Raw genomic sequence first — 21,905 nt, forward strand, 5'->3', positions numbered from 1 at the left:
GGGGGAAAACTCATGAGGTTCTGGCTTGAAGCCCTTTAAGAACATAAGAGAAGCCATGTTAGAGCAGACCAATGGCCCATCCAGTCCAACACTCTGTGTCACACTGTGGCCAAAAAAACCCAGGCACCATCAGGAGGTCCATCAGTGGGTCCAGGACACTAGAAGCCCTCCCACTGTGCCCGCCCAAGCACGAAGAATACACAGCATCACTGCTCCAGATAGAGAGTGCCAACAATACGCTGTGGCTAATAGCCACTGATGGACCTCTGCTCCAAACACTGTGGCATTGCACTCTGCTTTCCAAACACAGGCTTGTTGGGGAATCTAATAAATTGCATTCCATCAGAGAGAAGCCACATGGGTGAGCTGGAAAGCTGGTACTTTAAATCGGGGATGGATTCTTTGTTTATGCAGGATTCAAAAGGAACACCAAATGCCCTTCAAAACTCAGGCGGAGTGGAATTCCTTATCTAGGGCCAGCTAAGCCTAAGGTGTAATGTACTGGGCTGTCGTGCATTAGATTGTATAAGCAATCTGCCCTCTAGGCCCCGCCCCGTGTACTGTGCTGGAGAGTGCACAAAACACACCTCTGTTGGGAAGAGATGAAGGGGACTTGTGTCGGTGCTGCTAGGAGCGTGACCAAAGGGGTAGTTCAACAGGAACTGCTTGGGACAACTAGGGCTGCCAGTAGGGTTGCCAATCCCCAGGTGGGGGCAGGAGATCCTCTGGCTTGGAGGCCCTCCCCCTGCTTCAGGGTCATCAGAAAGCGGGGGGGGGAGGGCAATGTCTGCTGGACACTCCATTATTCCCTATGGAGACCAATTCCCATAGGGTGTAATAGAGAATTGATCTGCGGGTATCTGGGGCTCTTGGGGAGGGGGGTCTGTTTTTTAAGGTAGAGGCACTGAATTTTCTGCATAGCATCCGGTGCCTCTCCCTAAAATACCCTCCAAGATTCAAAAAGATTGGACCGGGGGGGTCCAATTCTATGAGCCCCAGAAGGTGCCCCTATCCATTGTTTCCAATGCAGGGAAGGCATTTAAAAGGTGTGCGGTTCCTTTAAATGTGATGGCCAGAACATCCTTTGGAGTTCTATTATGCGTGTCACAACCTTGCTCCTGGCTCCACCCCCAAAGTCTTCTGGCTCCACCCCCAAAGTCCCCAGATTTTTCTTGAATTAGATCTGGCAACCCTAGTTGCCAGGTGCCTGCTAGCCACTGGTGGGGAACTGGAGTGTAGGGTTGTCAGATCTGTGTTGGGAAACTCCTGGAGATTTGGGGGTAGAGCCTGGGGAGGACAGAGACCTCAGTGGGGTACAATGGAACAAAGTCCCCCCCCCCCGCTCCAAAGCATCCATTTCCTTCAGGAGTACTGATCTCTGTAGTCTGGAGATGAGCTGTAATTCCAGGAGATCTCCAGGCAGCACCTGGAGTCTGGCACCCCTAGTTCTAGAAGCAGAGTAAGGATGATGTCACAGGAAGCGGTTGGATTCCAGAAGCCCTTGTGCTTTGGGACCCACTGCCTTCAACTCTGGAGGGATCTGAGCATTCCTCTGACTTGGTCAGTAAGTAGATCCCTGGGAGGGTGGTGGGGAAATCCGAGCTGGGTGGGAAGACTTAAGATGGAGGTCTCAAGGACTTCAGGTGGTCCTTTGGGAAGGAAAATGTGGTCTCCTGAATGAAACCCAGTTGGCCAAGTGGGCGTGGCCAGATTCCCATGTTCTTGTTGGTCTAAAAATAAAGGAGGAAGACTGAGTTGAATACATTGGACACATGAAGCTGCCTTATTCTGAATCAGACCCTTGGTCAATCACAGTCCATAGAAGAGCCAATTGGTGTAGTGGTTAAGTGTGCGGACTCTTATCTGGGAGAACCGGGTTTGATTCCCCGCTCCTCCAGTTGCAGCTGCTGGACTGGCCTTAGGTCAGCCATAGCTCTTGCAAAGTTTTCCTTGAAAGGGCAGCTGCTGTGAGAACTCTCTCAGCCCCACCCACCTCACAGGGTGTCTGTTGTGGGGGAGGAAGGGAAAGGAGATTGTGAGCCTCCCTGAGACTTTGAGATTTGGAGTGGACAGTGGGATATAAATCCAATATCATGAACATATGAAGCTGCCTTATACTGAATCAGACCCTTGGTCCACCAAAGTCAGTATTGTCTACTCAGATTGGCAGCAGCTCCCCAGGGTCTCAAGCTGAGGTTTTTCACACCTATTTGCCTGGACCCATTTTTGGAGATGCCAGGGATTGAACCTGGGACCTTCTGCTTACCAAGCAGATGCTCTGCCACTGAGCCACCGTCCCTCATCTCTTCCTCTTCTTCGCAGTCAGTATTGTCTGCTCAGACTGGCAGCAGCTCTCCAGGGTCTCAGGCCAAGGTCTTTCCCATCACCTGCTGCCTGGGTCCTTTTAACTGGAGATGCTGGGGATTGAACCTGGGACCTTCTGCATGCCAAGCAGATGCTCTTCTCTAGAGCCATGAGCCACTCAGTTATCTCAATTACTCTCAACAATTAAGAAAGATGCTTTTACAAATTAGTCTCCTGCTTCGACATATTTATCGCCAGGGCTTTTTTTGAGCAGGAACCCACAGGAACACAGTTCCTGCTGGCTTGATGTCAGGGGTGTGGCCTAACATGCAAATGAGTTCCTGCCGGGCATTTTGTTTATTACTTCACTTCCCCCCTATGAATAAATCCAAAACATATTGTGACCTAGATATATATGAAATGTTAACTTCCGTTTCAATGTATCTGAGGCTGTGTTGTGTACACATGGAAGCTCATATCTTCAATAAATTTTTGTTGGTCTTAAAGGTGCCACCGGACTCAAAGTCTCTTCTACATCCAATGTTTCTCAAACATTATAGCTTTAGAGTGGATGTTCCAAATCTTTCCTAGAACTCAATCCTTTAGCCCGGGGTGGCCAAACTGTGGCTCTTTCACACATATTGTGTAGCTCTAGAGGCCCCCAATGGTTGGCTTGGAGAAGATATTTGGCTCTTTAAATCACTTCTCCAATCCAAGTCAGCCAGCAGCTTGGAGAATGCATTTAAAGTTGCTTTCTTTCTCCCTCCCCTCCCTCCTCATCTAATTTCCTTCCTTCCTTCCTCCCTCCCTCCTGCTTTCAAATGTGATGTTCATGTCTTGCGGCTCTCAAACGTCTGACATTTATTCTATGTGGCTCTTACATTAAGCAAGTTTAACGCTTTAGCCCTTGACAACGTAACCATGTGAGTTTTGTGGATGTGACAGGCAGAAATCTCATAGCAGCTTATTTGCTGGGTTGAAAGATCAAAGTGGTCTGTGGTTATAAGAGAAAAAATAACAGTGAGAAGAAACATCATAGAGTTGCCAGAATCCAGGTGCCATCTGGAGATCTTCCACGGTCACAATTGATTTCCAGATGACCAAGATTAGCTTCCTTGGAGAGAATAGACTGATACCTTTGACCACAAAACAATCCCATGATCCTTCTCTGTTTCCTCACAGGCCACCTTGGAATCTCCCCCCTTTCTTCTCTGCCGTGTCCGTTCTCGCCTGTTCCAATGGTTTTTCAGGGATGACGCGTCTTCTTCTGCTGGCTCTCCTCACATGCCTGACGTCCAGAGTTATGGGGAAGATATTTGGACGGTGCGAACTGGCCCAGATGTTGAAGGAAGCTGGCTTGGATGGATACCGTGGATACAGCCTGGCGAATTGTGTGTGCTTCTCTTTCCCCTCTTCTCTTCATTCTTACGATCTGGGCGCTGTTAGTACTGGATAGAACTAGGTCCCCTGGACTTCCCGGTCGGTGACTGGAGATCTCTCGGCATTACAACTGATCTCCAGGAGATCGAGATCAGTTCCCCTGGAGAAAATGGCCGCTTTGGAAGGTGGACTCTGTGTAGGCTTGCCAATCCCCAGGTCCCAGCAGGGGGTTTCCCACTTTCCCAGGCTTCTTCCCACCTCCAGTCAGCTGGCCAGCAGGGGGAAGCTCTGCCCCCACAGTTACCATGTGCCTTTCCCCTCCAGGATGCTGGGAGAAAGCTTGCAAAGCCTTCCTTTTGGCATGATGTGTCTGTGTCTTTAAGGCTGAAGGGGGGAGGGGTGAGCAGGCAGAACAACGGGGCTGCTCCCAGGAGCTGTAAAAGCAGCCCAGGCCCTCCGTTTGTTGGACAAGCTTTTCAGAAGTCGTTTGCATAGTAAAGGGTAAACTTGAACCTTTGGTTTCCCTGTGTTAATGGAAGTTCAGCAACTCGTGGGTAAATTGCCCCAGTGAGACCACACCAGCGTGGAATGGCAAACCGTTTTATTTTTGCTTCTGTGTGTGTGTGTGAGAGAGAAAGATGATTTGCAGCTGCTTGGGTGAGGAAATGAAGACTGTATTCAGGGGGACTGCACTGCTATGTTTTTATTTCTTTCTTTTCAGGGAAAGTCTCTTGGCCCCACCCCCAAAGTCTCCTGGCCCCACCCCGAAGTCTCCTGGCTCCACACCCAAAAGTCAACAGATGTCTGAGTTAGACTTGGCAACCCTGACTCTATGACATTCTATTCTGCTGAAGTCCCTCACCTTCCTCAAACCCTGCCCACCCCAGCAGGGCTTTTCTTCTGCCGGAGCCCACAGGAGTAGAGCTGCGCTTGGGTTAGCCAGGGCTCTGGCTGACCCAACCCACTATATTGAAGCTCCCAGGCCAGGAGGTGTGGCCTAATATGCAAATGAGCTCCTGCTGGGCTTTTGTTTTTGCACATAAATCAAACTGTATTGAAATAAATAGAGGTTACAGCAAAAGGGATAGCAAAATAAATAAGTCATTTCAATGAAAAAACAACCAACCAACCATATACTTCAGAGTATCTTCGTTACAGTGATACAAAACAATGAATGAAAAGGTCTGGTTTACTAAAATAAATACAAAGGTGCATGTCAAAACATTAGAAGTAAAGCAAATCTTGATAGTAAGCATTTTTTTTGGAATGACGTTATGATTGGTCAGGTACTCCACTATGGGGTACCAAAGAGCTTCAGATTTCTGTTGATAAGTTACTAGATTTGGCCTTAAAGCATTATTTGAGATCTTGCCACATGCAAGAGATTCCCAGAGTTTATTTTGCCGTTGTTGGATTGTAGGAGGTTCTTTGTCTCTCCATTTTGTGGCTTTGACTTGTCTAGCAGTAGACAATAAATATGAAGGTTAGTTTGTTACCAGAAAAGGAAGGGCTTTTTTCTACAAAAAAAAAAAAGCACTGCTCCCCAGACTCCACCCCTCAAATCTCCAAGAATCTCCCAACCCAGAGCTGGCAACTCCAGAGAAACCCAGAATTCAAATCCCTACTCTGCCATGGAAGCTTGCTGGGTGATCTTGGGCCAGTCACACACTCATAGCCTCACCTACCTCACAGGCAGCGGTGGAATTCTAGTAGGGTTGCCAAGTCCAATTCAAGAAATATCTGGGGACTTTGGGGGCGGAGCCAGGAGACTTTGGGGGCAGAGCCAGGAGACGTTGAGGTGGAGCCAGGAGCTAGGTTGTGACAAGCATAACTGAACTCCAAAGGGACTTCTGGCTGTCACATTTAAAGGAACTGCACACCTTTTAAATGCCTCCCTCCATTGGAAATAATGAAAGATAGGGGCACTTTCTTTTGGGGCTCATAGAATTGAACCCCCTGGTCCACTCTTTTTTAAACTTGGAGGGTATTTTGGGAAGAAGCACTGGATGCTATGCTGCCAATTTGGTGCCTTTACCTCAAAAAATAGCTCCCCCAGACCTTCAGATACCCACAGATCAATTCTCTATTATACCCTATGGTAATCAGCAGACATTTCCCTCTCCCCCCCCCACATTCTAATGACCCTGAAGCGGGGGGGGGGGGGGGAGGACCGGGGAATTTAAAAGGTGTGTGGTCCCTTTAAACGTGATTGCCAGAACTTCCTTTGGAGTTCAGTTATGCTTGTCACACCCTTGCTCCTGGCTCCGCCCCCAGAGTCTCCTGGCTCCACCCCCAAAGTCCCCAGATATTTCTTGAATTGGACTCGATATCCCTATGTTGTGCCCAGCCCTTCTCGAGAGCCGGTGATTACTTGAGCCTGCTGCCTAGTGCAAATACGCACTATTTGCATAGTATATTTAGGTGGCAGCAGGGGTGGGATTCTAGCAGGAGCTCCTTTGCATATTAGGCCACACCCCCTAATGTAGCCATTCCTCCTGGAACTTATGAAAAAGAGCCTTGTAAACCCTGGAGGATTGGCTACATCAGGGGTGTGTGGCCTAATATGCAAAAGGAGCTCCTGCTAGAATTCCACCCCTGGGTGGCAGAATTTAGCTTCTCCGGGAGCAGAGTTCCCAGATCTCTCTTGATCTCTTTCTCCCTCCCTCCCTATTACAGGGGTTTGCTTGGCCTTCTATGAGAGCCACTTTAACACAGGACTGGTGGACCACGAAGCTGATGGCAGCACCAGCAATGGCATCTTTCAGATCAACAGCCACCTCTGGTGTGATGACCTCATGCATCCCTCCCCGAACCTCTGTGAAGTGCACTGCTCCGGTGAGTTTTGGAATCCCATGTCAGGCCACCAGAGGGAGCTGTGTCCCGGCCATATGGGAAGAAGGCTCTCATTCTTTCCCCCCCTCTCTATGGTTTCTTGGAGCAATGGTCAATGCTGCCCTCACTTTGAGTGTGTGCAAGTGAAACTCACCAGCCCTTCTCTGTATGAGTCACTGATCTGGGCATACCAGCTTACTGGAAGGAAGGGAGCCTAATACGGAGACACACTGGCAGCCTCCTCTAAGGGCAGATAATTTGGCTGCAGTAGAAAAATCTTGAGTGTCTCTTGGACTCTTGCAAGAAGATCAAATCAGTCAGTCCTAAGGAAAATCAACCCTGACTGTTCCCTGGAAGGTCAGATGATGAAGTTGAAGGCTACCAAATGAGAAGGGAGCACTCCCTGGAGAAGACCCTGATGCTGGGAAAGACAGAAGAGAAGGCAAAAGAAGAAGGGGACGGCAAAAGAGGAGATGGCTGGACAGCGTTACTGATAATACGGATTTGAGCGGACTTCGGAGGATGGTGGAAGACAAGAGGGCCTGGCGTGACTTGGCCCATGGGTCGCAAAGAGTCAGACTCAACTGTGTGACTGAACAACAACAACAACATACAACAACAGAATGGCCCAGGTTTTCCCCCCTGCCATCTGGAAGTTTTTTGCCATTTTCTGGATGTGGAATGGGTCACCGGGGGTGCGTGGGGGGAGGTGTTTGTGAGTTTCCTGCATTGTGCAGGGGGGGTTGGACTAGATGACCCTGGAGGTCCCTTCCAACTCTATGATTCTATAAGTGCAGTCTAGGATTACCAGCTCTTGATGGGGAAATTTCTGGAGATTTGGGGGTGGCACCTGGGGAGGGGGAGGTCGGAGGAGGGGGAGGGACCTCAGCAGACAGCCTGCGCTCCAAAGCAGCCATTTTCTCCAGGAGAACTGATCTTTTTTTGCTAGACATCCGTTGCAATTCCTAGAGGTCTCCAGGCCCCACCTGGAGGTTGTAGCAACCAAGAGTCACACAGAAAGTGGAACTGGAGAAAAAGACCCCTGAAGGCTCTGTGTACAAATACCTCTTCAAGATGTCAAACAATATTCTCCAATAAGACACCAAAGAACCTTCAATGTAGTAATAAAGTTTCGCTTTTCACAATGTGCCCAAGCACACAGGTATTACTTCAAAAATGGCAAGATTCCAATTCACACGTTTATGATATTCCACCAAAGGCAGTGATATAAATTCCAATTGACATCCAATGATTTATTCCACTCAACCTGTATAAAGGTAAAGGTAGTCCCCTGTGCAAGCACCAGTCGTTTTCGACTCTGGGGTTGCTTTCACAATGTTTTCACGGCAGACTTTTTACGGGGTGGTTTGCCATTGTCTTCCCCAGTCATCTACGCTTTCCCCCCAGCAAGCTGGGTACTCATTTTACTGACCTTGGAAGGATGGAAGGCTGAGTCAACCTGGAGCCAGCTACCTGAACCCAGCTTCCACTTGGATCGAACTCAGGTCATGTGCAGAGGGCTCTGACTGCAGTATTGCAGCTTTACCACTCTGCGCCACGGGGCTCTTTTCAATCTATATAGCAACAGGCAAAACCGGTTTAATGTCCTGTTTCACACATGGGCTTTTTCTGGCTTCTGAATTCTCAATCACTTTCCACATCTTACCACAGCGCTATGCTTCATGCTCAATCTTACTATATCTTGTGGCTAATGGCCACTGATGGACCTCTGCTCCATCTTTTTATCCAATCCCCTCTTGAAGCTGTCTACGCTTGTAGCTGCTGCCACCTCCTGTGGCAGTGAATTCCACATGTTAATGACTTTGGGTGAAGAAACACTTCCTTTTACCTGTTCTAAGCCTACTGCTCATGCATTTCATGAAGCACCCACAAGTTTTTGTATTGCAAGGAAGGGAGAAAAGTTCTTTCTCTATCTTCTCTATCCCATGCATAACCTTGTAAACCTCTCTCATGTCACCCCTCAGTCATAATTTCTCCAAGCTAAAGAGCCCTAACCGCTTTAACCTTACTTCAGAGAAGAGGTGTTCCATCCCCTTTATCAGAACAGTTAATCAATACCTCACTGGCCCTCTAAGTTGTGGAGTCTTGCGAGCAGAAATTCTACTTCATGAGCTACTGGCATGAAAGTTGTGACTGAGGGATTTGGCTACTGCGTAAATGAGTGTGCTCTGGGGCCCACCTTCCTGAGCTAAGACAAAAATGTGTGAGCCAGAGGCTACAAAACTGTGAGCTACCTCACACTATCTCAGCTTACAGGGAATACTGTTGAGCTGTCTCTTTTGGAAGGGGGGCTCAGGAGTTGTCTTAGCGCCTCACATCCTCTGTCCTGTCTCTCCCCACAGATCTGCTGACCAGTAGCCTCAATGATGACATTACCTGCGCCATGAGGATCGTACAAACCCCAAGAGGCATGGGGACATGGTAAGGACTTTGTGGGGCTATGGGATGGAGGTAGGGCTGCCAATCCCCTGGTGGGGGCAGAGAATCCCCCTGTTTGGAGGCCTCCCCTCCCCACTTCAGGATCATCAGAAAATGGGGTGGGGGGAGCGGGGAAGGAAATGCCTGCTGCGCATTTCATTATTCCCTATGGAGACCAATTCCCATAGGGTGTAATGGAAAATTGATCCGTGGATATCTAGGGCTCTAGGGGGGGTTGTTTTTTGAGGTAGAGGCACCAGATTTTCAGCATACCATCCGGTGACTCTCCTCAAAATACCCTCCAAGTTTCAAAATGATTGGACTGGGGGCGGGGTCCAATTCTGTGAGCCCCATAATGAGGTGCCCCTATCCTTCGTTATTCCAAACAGAGGGAAGGCATTTAAAAGGGGGCGTGGTCCCTTTAAATGTGATGGCCAGAACTCCCTTTGGAGTTCAGTTGTGCTTGTCACACCCTTGCTCCTGACTCCACCCCCAGAGTCCCCAGATATTTCTTGAGGCGGACTTGGCAGCCCTAGATGGGGATGAAAGTAAATGAAATTTCTTCTGGTCATTGACTTGGATTCCCTCCAGAAACTTCTATGGGCACGTAAGGGGCTGATCTTGGCTGATCCAAGCCAAGCCAGCCAGCAGCTTGGAGAATGCATTTAAAGTTAAAGTTGCTTTCTTTTCACCTCAACCTCCCTCCCCATTTTCCTTCCTTGCTTCCTCCCTTCTGTTTGCAGCTCTCAAACATCTGACAGTTATTCTATGTGGCCACCCCTGGATTATGCCATGCTGAGGGCTCTCCCCTCCCTAACCCCTGCCTTCCCCAGGCTCCACCTCCCAAATGTCCAGGGATTTCCCAATCCAGGATTACCAACTCTAACCAAAACTATTCATAATGAAGAAAAATCTAATTCATTTTGTGGAAACTGTGCCTCTGGTATGCACTGCCATCTAGTGGGCTGCTTTGGACAGTGATTTACAGTGCAATCCTAAACAGCGCCAGTCTTTCAAATCCTAGAGCAGGGCTGGCCAAACTGTGGCTCTGGATCCACATGTGGCTCTTCCCACACATATTGTGGGGCTCTCAAATCCCCACTGCTCCATCAGCAGGTTTGGAGAAGGCATTTCTCTCTTTAAATCACTGCTCCAACCCAGGCCAGCCAGAAGCTTGGAGAAGGCATTTAAAATTAAAGTTGCTTTCTTTCCCCCCTCCCCTCCCCATCTATTTGCCCTTCCTTCCTTCCTTCCTTCCTTCCTTCCTTCCTTCCTTCCTTCCTTCCTTCCTTCCTTCCTTCCTTCCTTCCTTCCTTCCTTCCTTCCTTCCTCCCTCCCTCCCTCCCTCCCTTCCTTCCTTCCTTCCTTCCTTCCTTCCTTCCTTCCTTCCTTCCTCCCTCCCTCCCTCCCTCCCTCCCTCCCTCCCTTCCTTCCTTCCTTCCTTCCTTCCTTCCTTCCTTCCTCCCTCCCACCATTCCAAATACTAACCACAGTCGACCCTGTTTAGCTTCCAAGATCTGATGAGATTTGGCTTGCTTGGACTATTTAACTCAGGGCAGCTCTATGGGCATTCTGACATGCCAGGAAAGTCTGAGAATTCTGACTAATTTCTCTCACTTGAAAATCTGAATTCGGTAATGTGAACCTGTTGTACCTAGTGGCTAGTCTTTTAAAATAGCTCAGTCTTTTGATTTTGGTCCTAAAATTTTGTTGATCGCTGCATTCTTGCCTGCAAAGCTGCACCCCGTTCCCCCCTGTCAAAGGAACTCTGGATACCTGGAGATTTTGGGGGTGGAGCCAGGGGAGCGTGGGGTTTGGGAAGGGGAGGGGCCTCAGCAGCCACAGAGTCCACCCTCCTCAGCAGCCCTTTTCTCTACTTGCAATAGTGTCGGGTTACCAGGTTTGACTCAAGAAATATCTGGGGACTTTGGGGCTGGAGCTGGGAGGCTTTGGGGGTGGAGTCAGGAGCAAGGGTGTGACAAGCATGACTGAACTCCAAAGAGAGTTCTGGCAATGAAATGTAAAGGGACCGCACACCTTTTAAATGCCTTCCCTCCATTTGGAAATAATGAAGGATAGGGGCACCTTCTTTGGGGGCTCATGGAACTGCACCCCCTGGTCCATTCTTTGTTAAAGTTGGGGGGGCTTTTTGAGGAAAGGCACCAGATGCTATGCTGAAAATTTGGTGCCTCTACCTCAAAAAACAACCCCCCCCCAGAGCCTGAGATACCACAGATCAATTTTCCATTATATCCTCTGGGAATTGGTCTCCATAGGGTATAATGGAGTGCCCAGCAGACATTCCCCTCCCTCCCCCCACTTTCTAATGGCCTGACTCTGAAGTGGGGAGAAGGCCTCCAAACTGTCTCCAGCTGGGGATTGGCAACCCTCCAATAGGGAGAGATCTTCAGCTGCCACCTAGAAACTGGCAGGGCTGGCAAGCCCCCGCTCTGCATGGGAGTTCTCCCACCCAGGAGGTTCTCAACCCACTAGCCCACACTGGACCGGTGGGCGGAACCTCCCCTGGAACCACTGGTGTGATGACGTCACCTGCGAGTGTTGCATACTGGCTGCTCTAGGCATTTCTGGGAAAACTCTATGGTTCTCCCAAAATGCTAGGGTGTCTGGGAAAAACCATAGAGTTTCCCTGGCAACGCCTAGAGCAGCTGGTGTGCGATGTCGCTGGCGTGATGACAAGTTCCCCGCCAGAGGCTGGGGGGGGGGGGACTTGGCAACTCTAAAAGTTGGCAACCCTAACTTTCTCTGGGATCTGACTCTAAGGTCCCATATCGACTGAGGCTGCTTTTACTGATTGTCTGCGTTCTGTCTGTTCCCTCTCAGGATGGCTTGGAGGAATAACTGTGAAGGCCTTGATTTGTCCCACTGGCTGAAAGGATGTGAACTCTGAGAGTTGCTATGTAGGAAAGAAGCAGGAAATGGAAAGGACGTGGAAACGCTGGGTGTAATCGCATAACGTGCTCCAACGCTGCTGGCTTCTGGGAGCCGGACAGTCAGCAACACATGGACAAATCTGTTTCACGCTCTACGTAGACCCTCTTGCTGGGGAAAGGGATTGCCGTTCCGGGAGCGAGAATCCGATCTTGCGATATAAAAAAAAATATTTATTCAGATTTCTGCAATGGAGTTGTGGTGTGTTACAGTTTCTGCTAGTGGACGCTGGGAACCTACGACGCCCGGATGGTTGTTTCCAAGGCTTTTTTTGGGTAGACAAAGCCAGCAGGAACTCATTTGCATATTAGGCCACACCCCTGGACTCCACCATTGTTTCACACAGGGTTTTTTTTTGTAGAAAAAGCTGTGGAACCTCATTTGCATATTAGGCCACACCCCCTGACACCAAGCCAGCTGGAACTGCTTTCCTGTGCATTCCTGCTCAAAAAAAGCCCTGGTTGTTTCTATTTATGAGAAGGGAAGTCCAGGCTGGGAAATTCCTGGAGATTTGGGGGGTGGAGCCTGTGGAGAGCGGGGATTGGAGAGAAGAGAGACCTCAGTGAGATAGCAATGCCATACAGTCCAGCTTCCAAAGCAGTAAGAGCCCGATGTTCACACTGAAATGAGAAGCTTAATGCTGTGATTAAAGAATGTGGAATGGGGTTCCTAAACAATCGAGCCGTTAAACTGAAGAAGGAATTGAAACGCCATCAAAATCTAGAGAGGCATCTTTTTAAGAAAGCGGCTGCGTTGAAGCTACACTCCTCAGGAGCACCCACCTTGTGAATTCCAGTTGGACTATTTCCAAATTTGGACTTAGATATTCATTTGGGGATGGGGGTTTTTTTGGCCCCCTTGGGGTTTCTGTTACTCTAAAAGGCCTTAGCACCGCCGGCCTCTGTCGTTATTGTATGGTTTATTATGTGTTGCACGCAATCCTTGTATATATTTTTGCAAACTGAAAGAAGGTGTATTACTTGGTGGCTTTGATCAGTCTACTAATTACGCCAAGTGCCCTTCAAGCAGCACACAATATGTGCTGCAGCACCCAAGCTACAGTTTCGCAGTGCCTGAAGAACGGTTAAAACACTTGGGCTCTTTAGCGTGGAGAAACGTCGACTGCGGGGTGACATGAGAGAGGTTTACAAGATAATGCATGGGATGGAGAAGGTAGAGAAAGAAGTACTTTTCTCCCTTTCTCACAATACAAGAACTCGTGGGCATTTGGTGAAATTGCTGAGCAGTCAGGTTATATATATAAATAATTTTTTGGCCACTGTGTGACACAGAGAGTTGGACTGAATGGGCCATTGGCCTGATCCAACACGGCTTCTCTTATGTTCTTATGTGTATTGAAGATGGATTCCCGAAAGAAGGCAGGTTCTCCTGTTTTCCTTTTGAGTCGCTTTTATCCTGCATTTAGAGATGCCACCCTGGAGATTTTGGGAGTTGGAGCCCAGGGAGGGCAGGGTTTGGGGATGGAAGGGCTCTTAGCAGGGTGTGATGCCCTAGAGTCCACCTTCTAAGGCAGCCATTTCCTCCATGGGAACTGATCTCTGTAGTCTGGAACAGACCTGTAATTCCAGGGCATCTCCAGGTGCCACCTGGAGGCTGGCAACCATAGTTCACATCTCGTTTTCAGCTGGAAAGTCCTCAAGCAGGGCATGAAGGCGACAGACTTCCCTTGTGGTTGTTCCCCCGCAACTGGTAACTGAAAGGTAGACTGTCTAATAGAGAAGTTCCACCATCATAGGTAATGGCTATTAGCAGGCTCATGGTATAATCCGAAATGTGGTTACAACCTTTAAAGCCGATCAAAGTCAGTGGAGCTCAGGAGATTGTAACGCTGTCCAGGATTGCACTCAGGCAGGGGTGGGATTCTAGCAGGAGCTCCTTTGCATATTGGGCCACACCCTCCTGATGTAGCCAGTCCTCCAAGAGCTTACGGGGTGTCAAACATGCGGCCGGGGTTCCAGTCAGGCCCCCGAGCAACTGGCTGTCGTCTGCTTCCTTCTCCCTCTCTCTTGCTTCCTTCTGCATCACTGCTTGCTTTGCCAGGCTTGTTCAATTGCACAGGAGCAACAGAGCAAAGTCTCTATTTTCTTCATTGGCTGAGGCTCCTCCCCCTCCTGGTCCCTTGGGGAAGGAGGGAAAGAGCCAGAGCTTCCTTTGCCCAGTTCCCTGGATCCCATGGGAGGAATGCAAAGAAAGCACTTTTAAGACCAACAAGTGTTAATGTATTAAGCATGTGTTAAGTTTTTTTTTTAAAAAAAATCTTGAATTGTGGTTGTCTGTGTCCTTTATAAAGTTTACTCTGCTACCTAATCTTAAATAGGTACACACATGGCCTGGCCCAACAAGGTCTCATTTATGACAGATCCAGCCCTCATAACAAATAAGTTTGACACCCCTGGCTTACAAGGCTCTTTTTTGTAAGCTCTTGGCAGATTGGCTACATCAGGGGTGTGTGGCCTAATATGCAAAGGAGCTCCTGCTAGAATTCCACCCCTGAACTCAGGGCTTTTTTTGAGCAGGAATGCAGTTCCGGCTGGCTTGCTGTCAGAGGGTGTGGCCTAATATGCAAATGAGCTCCACTCCCCCCCCACAAAAAAGTCCTGTGTTAAACAATGGTGATTTCAGGGAGGGGTGTGTCCTAATATGCAAATGAGTTCCTGCTGGGCGTTGATTGCGCTGTTACTTATTTACTTCATTTGTACTCCACTTTCCTCCCCAGTGGGCACCCAAAGTGACTGACATCGTTCTTCTCTCCTTCATGTTGTCCTCGCAATGACCCTGCGAGGTAGGCTAGGCTGAGAGAATGTGTGTGCCCCAAGTTCACCCAGCGACTTTCCAGTGGGGATTTTCGTGGGTTTTGGCATGCTAGCCTGACCCTCCTAACCACTACGCTGCCCTGGAATCCTTGATGAATGTGTCTAATTTCCAGGGGTGGAATTCTAGCAGCAGCTCCTTTGCACATTAGGCCACACCCCCTGATGTAGCCAATCCTCCAAGAGCTTACAAGTAGGCCCTGTAACAAGAGCCCTGTAAGCTCTTGGAGGACTGGCTATGTCAGGGGGTGTGGCCTAACATGCAAAGGAGCTCCTGCTAGAATTCCACCCCAGCATTTCCGTTTAACATATCTAAGCCACTAGCTGGCAGTGGCCCTCCTGGAGGCAAGGACTTTGCTAAGTGTCATCTCTTGTGTTACATGATATGATTTCTTGTGTTAGTCAGAAATCTGCAGTGAGTAAATCCAGGGGGGGGTTGGTAGAAAAAGCCCAGCAGGAACTCATTTGCATATTAGGCCACACCCCCTGACACCACCATTGTTTCACACAGGGCTCTTTTGTAGGAAAAGCCCAGCAGGGATTCATTTACATATTAGGCCACACCCCCTGGTGCCAAGCCAGCCGGAACTGTGTTCCTGTGTGTTCCTGAGTAAATGCAATTGTTGGAGTCCAGTTGCACCTTGAAGACCAACAAAGTTTTTTTCAGGGGTATAAGCTTCCCCCAACAGGTTATTGCTTCAGTCTGCTAAAACATTTTCACTATTTTGCATACTGACTCACTGCCTCTTCTCTATATATTTTTGTTGTTGTTCAGTCGCACAGTCGAGTCTGACTCTGCGACCCCATGGACAAAGCCACGCCAGGCCCTCCTGTCTTTCACCATCCTCTGAAGTCTGCTCAAATTCATGTTGGTTATATCAGTGACGCTGTCCAGCCATCTCCTCTTTTGCTGTCCCCTTCTTCTTTTGCCTTCTGTCTTTCCCAGCATCAGGATCTTCTCCAGGGAGCGCTCCTTTCTCATTGGGTGGCCAAAGTATTGGAGCTTCAGCTTCAGCCTCTGACCTTCCAGGGAACAGTCTGGGTTGATTCCCCTTAGGACTGACTGATTGGATCTTCTCACTCTCCAGATTTTCTATATATGCAGGACAGCTAATTCCATCCAGAGCTATTCATCTGATGAAGTGGGCTTTTTGTACACGAAAGCTTACATTGTGAATAAAACTTTGTTGGTCTTAAAGGTGCTGCTGGATTCCAACTTTGTTCTGCTGCTTCATGGAATTGTGTGATTCCAAGTTGTACTAAATACAAGGGAAGGAAGAGGTAAGTGCTTCTCTCTAGTGACTGGTTTCGGCATCTCTTTGGTTGAATCTAACATAATATTTCCTCTTTCTGATGCCAGCTCCAGTTTTACTCAGAGAATCGTTTGGGTCAGGGGTGGCCAATCTGTGGCTTTTTGGGACCCACATGTGGCTCTTTCACACACATGATGCGGCTCTCAAAGCCCCTGGCCAGCTCGGAGAAGGCATTTGTCTCTTTAAATCAATTCTTCAAGCCAAGCTAGTTGGTGGCTTGGAGATAGGGTTGCCAATCCCCAGGTGGGGGCAGGGGATCCCCCTCTTTGGAGGATCATCAGGGTCATCAGAAAGCGGGGGGAGGGGAATGTCTGCTGGGCACTATGGAGACCAATTCCCATAGGCTATGATGGAAAATTGTTCTGCTGGTATCTGGAGCTCTGGGGGGCCCCCCTGTTTTTTGGAGTAGAGGCACCAAATTTGCAGCATAGCATCCCATGCCTCTCTTCAAAATACTCTCCAAGTTTCAAAAGGATTGGACCAGGGGGTCCAATTCTATGATCCCTAAAAGAAGGTGCCCCTGTCCTTCGTTACTTCCAATAGAGAGAAGGCGTTTAAAATATGTGCGGTCCCTTTAAATGTGATGGCCAGAACTCCCTTTGGAGTTCAATGATGCTTGTCACACCCTGGCTTCACCCCTGATGTCTCCTGGCCCCACCCCCAAAGTCCCCAGATATTTCTTGAATTGGACTTGGCAACTCTACTTGGAGAATGCATTTAAAGTTAAAGTTGCTTTCTTTCCACCTCTCTCTCTCCCCCAAAATCTATTTCCTTCCTATCTTCCTTCCTTCCTTCCTGAGAGCCAGTTTGGTGTAGTGGATAAGTGTGTGGACTCTTATCTGGGAGAACCGGGTTTGATTCCCCACTCCTCCACTTGCAGCTGCTGGAACGGCCTTGGGTCAGCCATAGCTCTGGAAGAGGTTGTCCTTGAAAGGGCAGCTGCTGTGAGAGTCCTCTCAGCCCCACCCACCTCACAGGGTGTCTGTTGTGGCCTGTGGGGGAGGAAGGGAAAGGAGATTGTGAGCCGCTCTGAGATTCGGAGTGAAGGGCGGGATATACCGGTAAATCCAGTATCTTCTTCTTCTTCTTCCTTCTGGCTCTCAAACATCTGACCTTTACTCTATGTGGATTTTATGTTAAGCAAGTGTGGCCACCCCTGGTTTGGATCCTGCCTGAATTCTCCGTGGACAGAAGATATTTCCATATTTTCAAATTTCACTTGATTTAGACCCCACTTTTCTCCCCACTGGGGACCCAGAGTGGCTTCCATCATTCTCTACTCCTTCATTTCATCCTCCCAGATTCTGGTCTTACACTAACCACCGTTACCCCCTGCTGACTCTTAGGAACTGCAGAACAATACTTTCTGGCTGCAACGCAAAATGACACCCCCCCCCATCCTAGGGGATGGAATAGTTTGAGGGGGGGAGGAGTTGGAAGTCTGCCATTGGAGGGGAGAAATCTGCAAAAATCACCCCCTTCTTTCAGTTTAAAATTTCGGTGGGCTCTGAGTATGTCTTGTGTGTCACTCTGCAGGGGTTCCCTCCTGAAGCCCGTAAGCTAAAATCAACCAAACCAACTTCATGGTTTCTCCCGCTCTAGGGCATGCTTGCAAAATATTTTGGCTGCCAGCTTTTGCTCATTTGTAACCCCCTTTTTAGCAGCCCCGTGGCGTAGAGTGGTAAAACTGCAATACTGCAGTCCGAACTCTCTGCTCACGACCGGAGTTCGATCCTGGTGGAAGCTGGGTTCAGGTAGCCGGCTCCAGGTTGACTCAGCCTTCTGAGTCCGGTAAAATGAGTACCCAGCTTGCTGGGGGGAAAGTGTAGATGACTGGCGAAGGCAATGGCAAACCACTTCGTAAAAAAGTCTGCTGTGAAAACATCGTGAGGCGATGTCACCCCAGAGTAAAAAAATGGTGCTTGCACTGGGGACTACCTTGACCTTTTTAACCCCCCTTTTAAGTACCGTCCATTTCATTAGTGTTGGGCTAGTGGTAGTGGCGCAGAGTGCTAAAGCTGCTGTACTGCAGTTGGAGCCCTCTGCTCACGAGTCACGACCTGAGTTCGATCCCAGCGAAAGCTGGTTCAGGTAGCCAGCTCCAGGTTGACTCAGCCTTCCATCCTTCTGAGGTCGGGCAAATGAGTTCCCAGCTTGCTGGGGGGAAAGTGTAGATGACTGGGGAAGGCAGTGGCAAACCATCCCGTTAAAGCCAGTTTGGTGTGGAGAGCCAGTTTGGTATAGTGCTTAAGTGTGTGGACTCTTATCTGGGAGAACCGGGTTTGATTCCCCACTCCTCCACTTGCAGCTGCTGGAATGGCCTTGGGTTAGCCATAGCTCTGGCAGAGGCTGTCCTTGAAAGGGCAGCTGCCGTGAGAGCCCTCTCAGCCCCACCCACCTCACAGGGTGTCTGTTGTGGGGGGAGAAGATAGAGGAGATTGTAAGCCGCTCTGAGCCTCTGATTCAGAGAGAAGGGCAGGGTATAAATCTGCAGTCTTCTTCTTCTTTACATAAGAGCCACATAGAATAAATGGCAGATATTCGAGAGCCGCAAGACCTGAACATCAGATGTTTGAGAGTTGCAAGACATGAATGTCAGATGTTTGAGAGCCACAAAATGGATGGATGGAAAGAAAATGAATGGGCAAGAGAGGTAGAAAGAAAGCAACTTTAACTTTAAATGCATTCGCCAGCTGGCTTGGCAAAGTGATTTAAAGAGAGAAATGCCTTCTCCAAGCTAGCTGATGGGGTGGTGGGGGCTTTGAGAGCCACACAATCTGTGTGAAAGCCACATGTGGCTCCTGAGCCACAGTATGGCCACCCCTGGCTTATACCCAGAAATAAGACTTTGTTGGTCTTAAAGGTGCCACTGGACTCCCAACTGTGTTCTGTTGCTTCAGGCCAACAGTTGCCTCTCCGAATCTATCTCTTTGCTTTTATGGGTGCTTTGCTCTATGCAGGCGTTTAAAACTGTCAAGAGAAAAATCAAAAGGATTTGCCCTCTGGTTTGAGGAGGATATGATAGACTACATGCGCACAAAGCCAAGCATGTTCAAAACCAGGCATCTAAACAAACAAACAAAAACCCAAACCAGCATTCAACAACCAGCATTTGAATGTAGAGACATGCATTTTGGGATAATGCTATGACCCAGCTTTTATAGAGGACAGTAATCAGTTCTTGCCTTGGTAGTCCTGAGGGAAATCAACCCAGACTGTTCCCTGGAAGGTCAGATGCTGCAGCTGAAGCTCAAAATACTTTGGCCACCAAATGAGAAGGGAGCACTCCCTGGAGAAGATCCTGATGCTGGGAAAGACAGAAGGCAAAAGAAGGGGACGGTAAAAGATGAGATGGCTGGATAGTATTACTGATGTAACTAACACAAATTTGAGCAGGGTTCGGAGGATGGTGGACTCGACTGCAAAGGAACAAAATCGGGAGTTCTTGCCTTGATAGTTTGTGTAAGAATATTTAAGGATTGCAGTGTGAAAGACCAAAATAAAGCTAACACAGTTAGCTGTAATAGCACAGATAAAGAACAATTTTCAAAAATGTCAATGATGACAAAATCTAATTGTATTTCTACACATTGTTGCCTCTTAACATGGAGCATTAAAGCAACAAGCGGAGTATATAAAGTCCCCAAAACAAAGAAATTAATTCACAAAGTCCATTATAAGTGTGAACTTCGATGTACTCTGCCTGTTGCTTTAATGCTCCATGTTAAGAGGCAATAATATTGTGTAAAAATACAATTAGGTTTTGTCATTGTTGACATTTTTGAACATTGTTCTTTTATTTTGCGTGCTATTACAGCTAACTTTTATTTTGATAGTTTGTGTGCCATGATGGAAAGGAGAGGATTTTTAAACCCTGCTTTTGCAGGATCAGTCTCACTTTAATCCGATTGGTTAAAGCCACTTAAAATGCAGAGGACCATGGACACGAAAGTCTTAAGTCCAGGGGCAGCTTTGAGATCAAGTATTAAATCAGGGCCATAAACTTTCCTGAACACATGCCCTTCATATAGCTGAAGTGTGCTTGCACAGGAAAGTTTATACCCAGATTTAAACTTTGGCCTTAAAAACTACTAGTTTGCCAGTTTGGTGTAGCAGCTAAGTGCACAGACTCTTATCTGGGAGAACAGGGTTTGATTCCCCACTCCTTCACTTGCAGCTGTTGGAATGGCCTTGGGTCAGTCATAGCTCTCATAGAGCTGTCCTTGAAAGGGCAGCTTCTGGGGAAGCTCTCTCAGCCCCACCCACCTCAGTGTTTGATTCCCCACTCCTCCACTTGAAGCCGCTGTTATGGCCTTGGGACAGCCATAGCACTTGCAGGAGTTGTCCTTGAAAGGGCAGCTTCTGGGAGAGCTCTCTCAGCCTCCACCAACCACAGGGTTTGATTCCTCCACTTGCAGCTGCTGCAATGGCCATGGATCAGCCATAGCTCTTGCAGTTGTCCTTGAAAGGGCAGTTGCTGTGAGAGCCCTCTCAGCCCCACCTACCTCACAAGATGTCTGTTGTAGGAAGGGGTGGGGTGGGGAAGGTAAAGAAGGTTGTCTAGGGTGAGATATAAATCCAATCTTACCACTGGACTAAAGACAGAAGTCCTGCTGCTTCAGACCCAACACAGCTGCCCACCTGACTTAGTACTGTTTGTACCAAATGCTGCTCTCCCCCCCACCCCACATCAAACAGCCACCTTTGGGGCTTCATCAAGACATTTGTGAAGAGGGTCCCATGGAACAGTATATAGCAGTATGCAGAGGCCAATGTTGTGGTTTCCCAACAGGCCCCCTAGAGGCCAGCTGCCCCACTCCCCCCTGTGTGACTGATGTGTTCTGACTCTTCACTAAGAGCCATTGGGAAATGGTGGGTTTGTTATAATAATAAGTGCTGGTTGGGTACCACCCACCCTATTATGGTGGAAACAGGATAAAAGTTAAGTTATTAGTGTATCCAGAAAAGATAAATATTCAGGTTGCCTAAAGCAGTCCAGTGGCACCTTTTTTAAGGCCAACAAAAGTTAATTTATTCTGGGTATAAGCATGTGTGTGTATGTTCAGAATTACCTTCATTAAGGCCAACCCCCCCCCCCCCAAGTTTTATTCAGGGAATAAATTTGTGTACACTCAGAGCCATATACACCAACCAGGAAGCTGTAGAATTGCAATTCTATTGTTTTTAGGGGGAGTACATGAGTGCTGTGGAAACACAACTAGAGCCAAATTACTATAAATGCATGAAGGAAAATACAGGGGGGACACACCAGGAAGCCACAGAACAGTTTGTTCAACACCATGTGGGAAAGTACCGTATTTTTAAAATGAGTAAATGTTTGCAAAATGCCAGCAAAGGTCCACTAAAACAAAGCCCCATTTCCCTCTTTTGAATAGGAGAGGCAGCTGCCTCCCAAGACAACCTGGTGACTTGACAAAGAAGACTACAAGTGACATCCAAGTCTGCTGAACTAGTATCAAGTTTTTTATTTTAGACCCAGCAATTAACATCCAGCCAGATCCATCAAAACAAATGCAGCCCAATATAAGAACACAAGACAATACATTAAAAGAATTACAGGAGCACAATACATGAACGGTTTTCCTAGTGTTTTGCAAAACATGCCCACACAGCACACAACAATAGCAATGGAGAAGCCAGGGTAGCTTTTCAGCCAGCTGCAGTGAAACACACATTACTTGCAAAAGGCACATTTAAGAGAAAACAGCAATATAACAAAGTGTTTCAGGCTTAAAGAAACATGGAAGAGCCTTTTAGACCAAAACTCATGAAACTAGGCTTAGTGTGGGTGGGTGGGGATTAAAGATCCAACATTTTGCAATAAAAGCTAGTTCAG

The 21,905-nt window shown here is 48.2% G+C and overlaps 1 protein-coding gene across 1 annotated transcript; it reads left to right on the forward strand.

Moving 5' to 3' along the window:
* The first annotated feature begins 3,527 nt into the window (after window positions 1-3,527).
* On the forward strand, window positions 3,528-12,084 carry LOC132581401 (sperm acrosome membrane-associated protein 3-like). The gene is made up of 4 exons (XM_060252636.1): window positions 3,528-3,695; window positions 6,361-6,519; window positions 8,880-8,958; window positions 11,797-12,084. Exons 1-4 carry the CDS (start codon window positions 3,557-3,559, stop codon window positions 11,861-11,863), a joined length of 444 nt encoding a protein of 147 aa, XP_060108619.1. The 5' UTR covers window positions 3,528-3,556; the 3' UTR covers window positions 11,864-12,084.
* Window positions 12,085-21,905: the final 9,821 nt, after the last annotated feature.

This window comes from Heteronotia binoei, chromosome 13 (genome assembly GCF_032191835.1).
Source record: "Heteronotia binoei isolate CCM8104 ecotype False Entrance Well chromosome 13, APGP_CSIRO_Hbin_v1, whole genome shotgun sequence".
NCBI classification, from domain to species: Eukaryota; Metazoa; Chordata; class Lepidosauria; order Squamata; family Gekkonidae; genus Heteronotia; species Heteronotia binoei.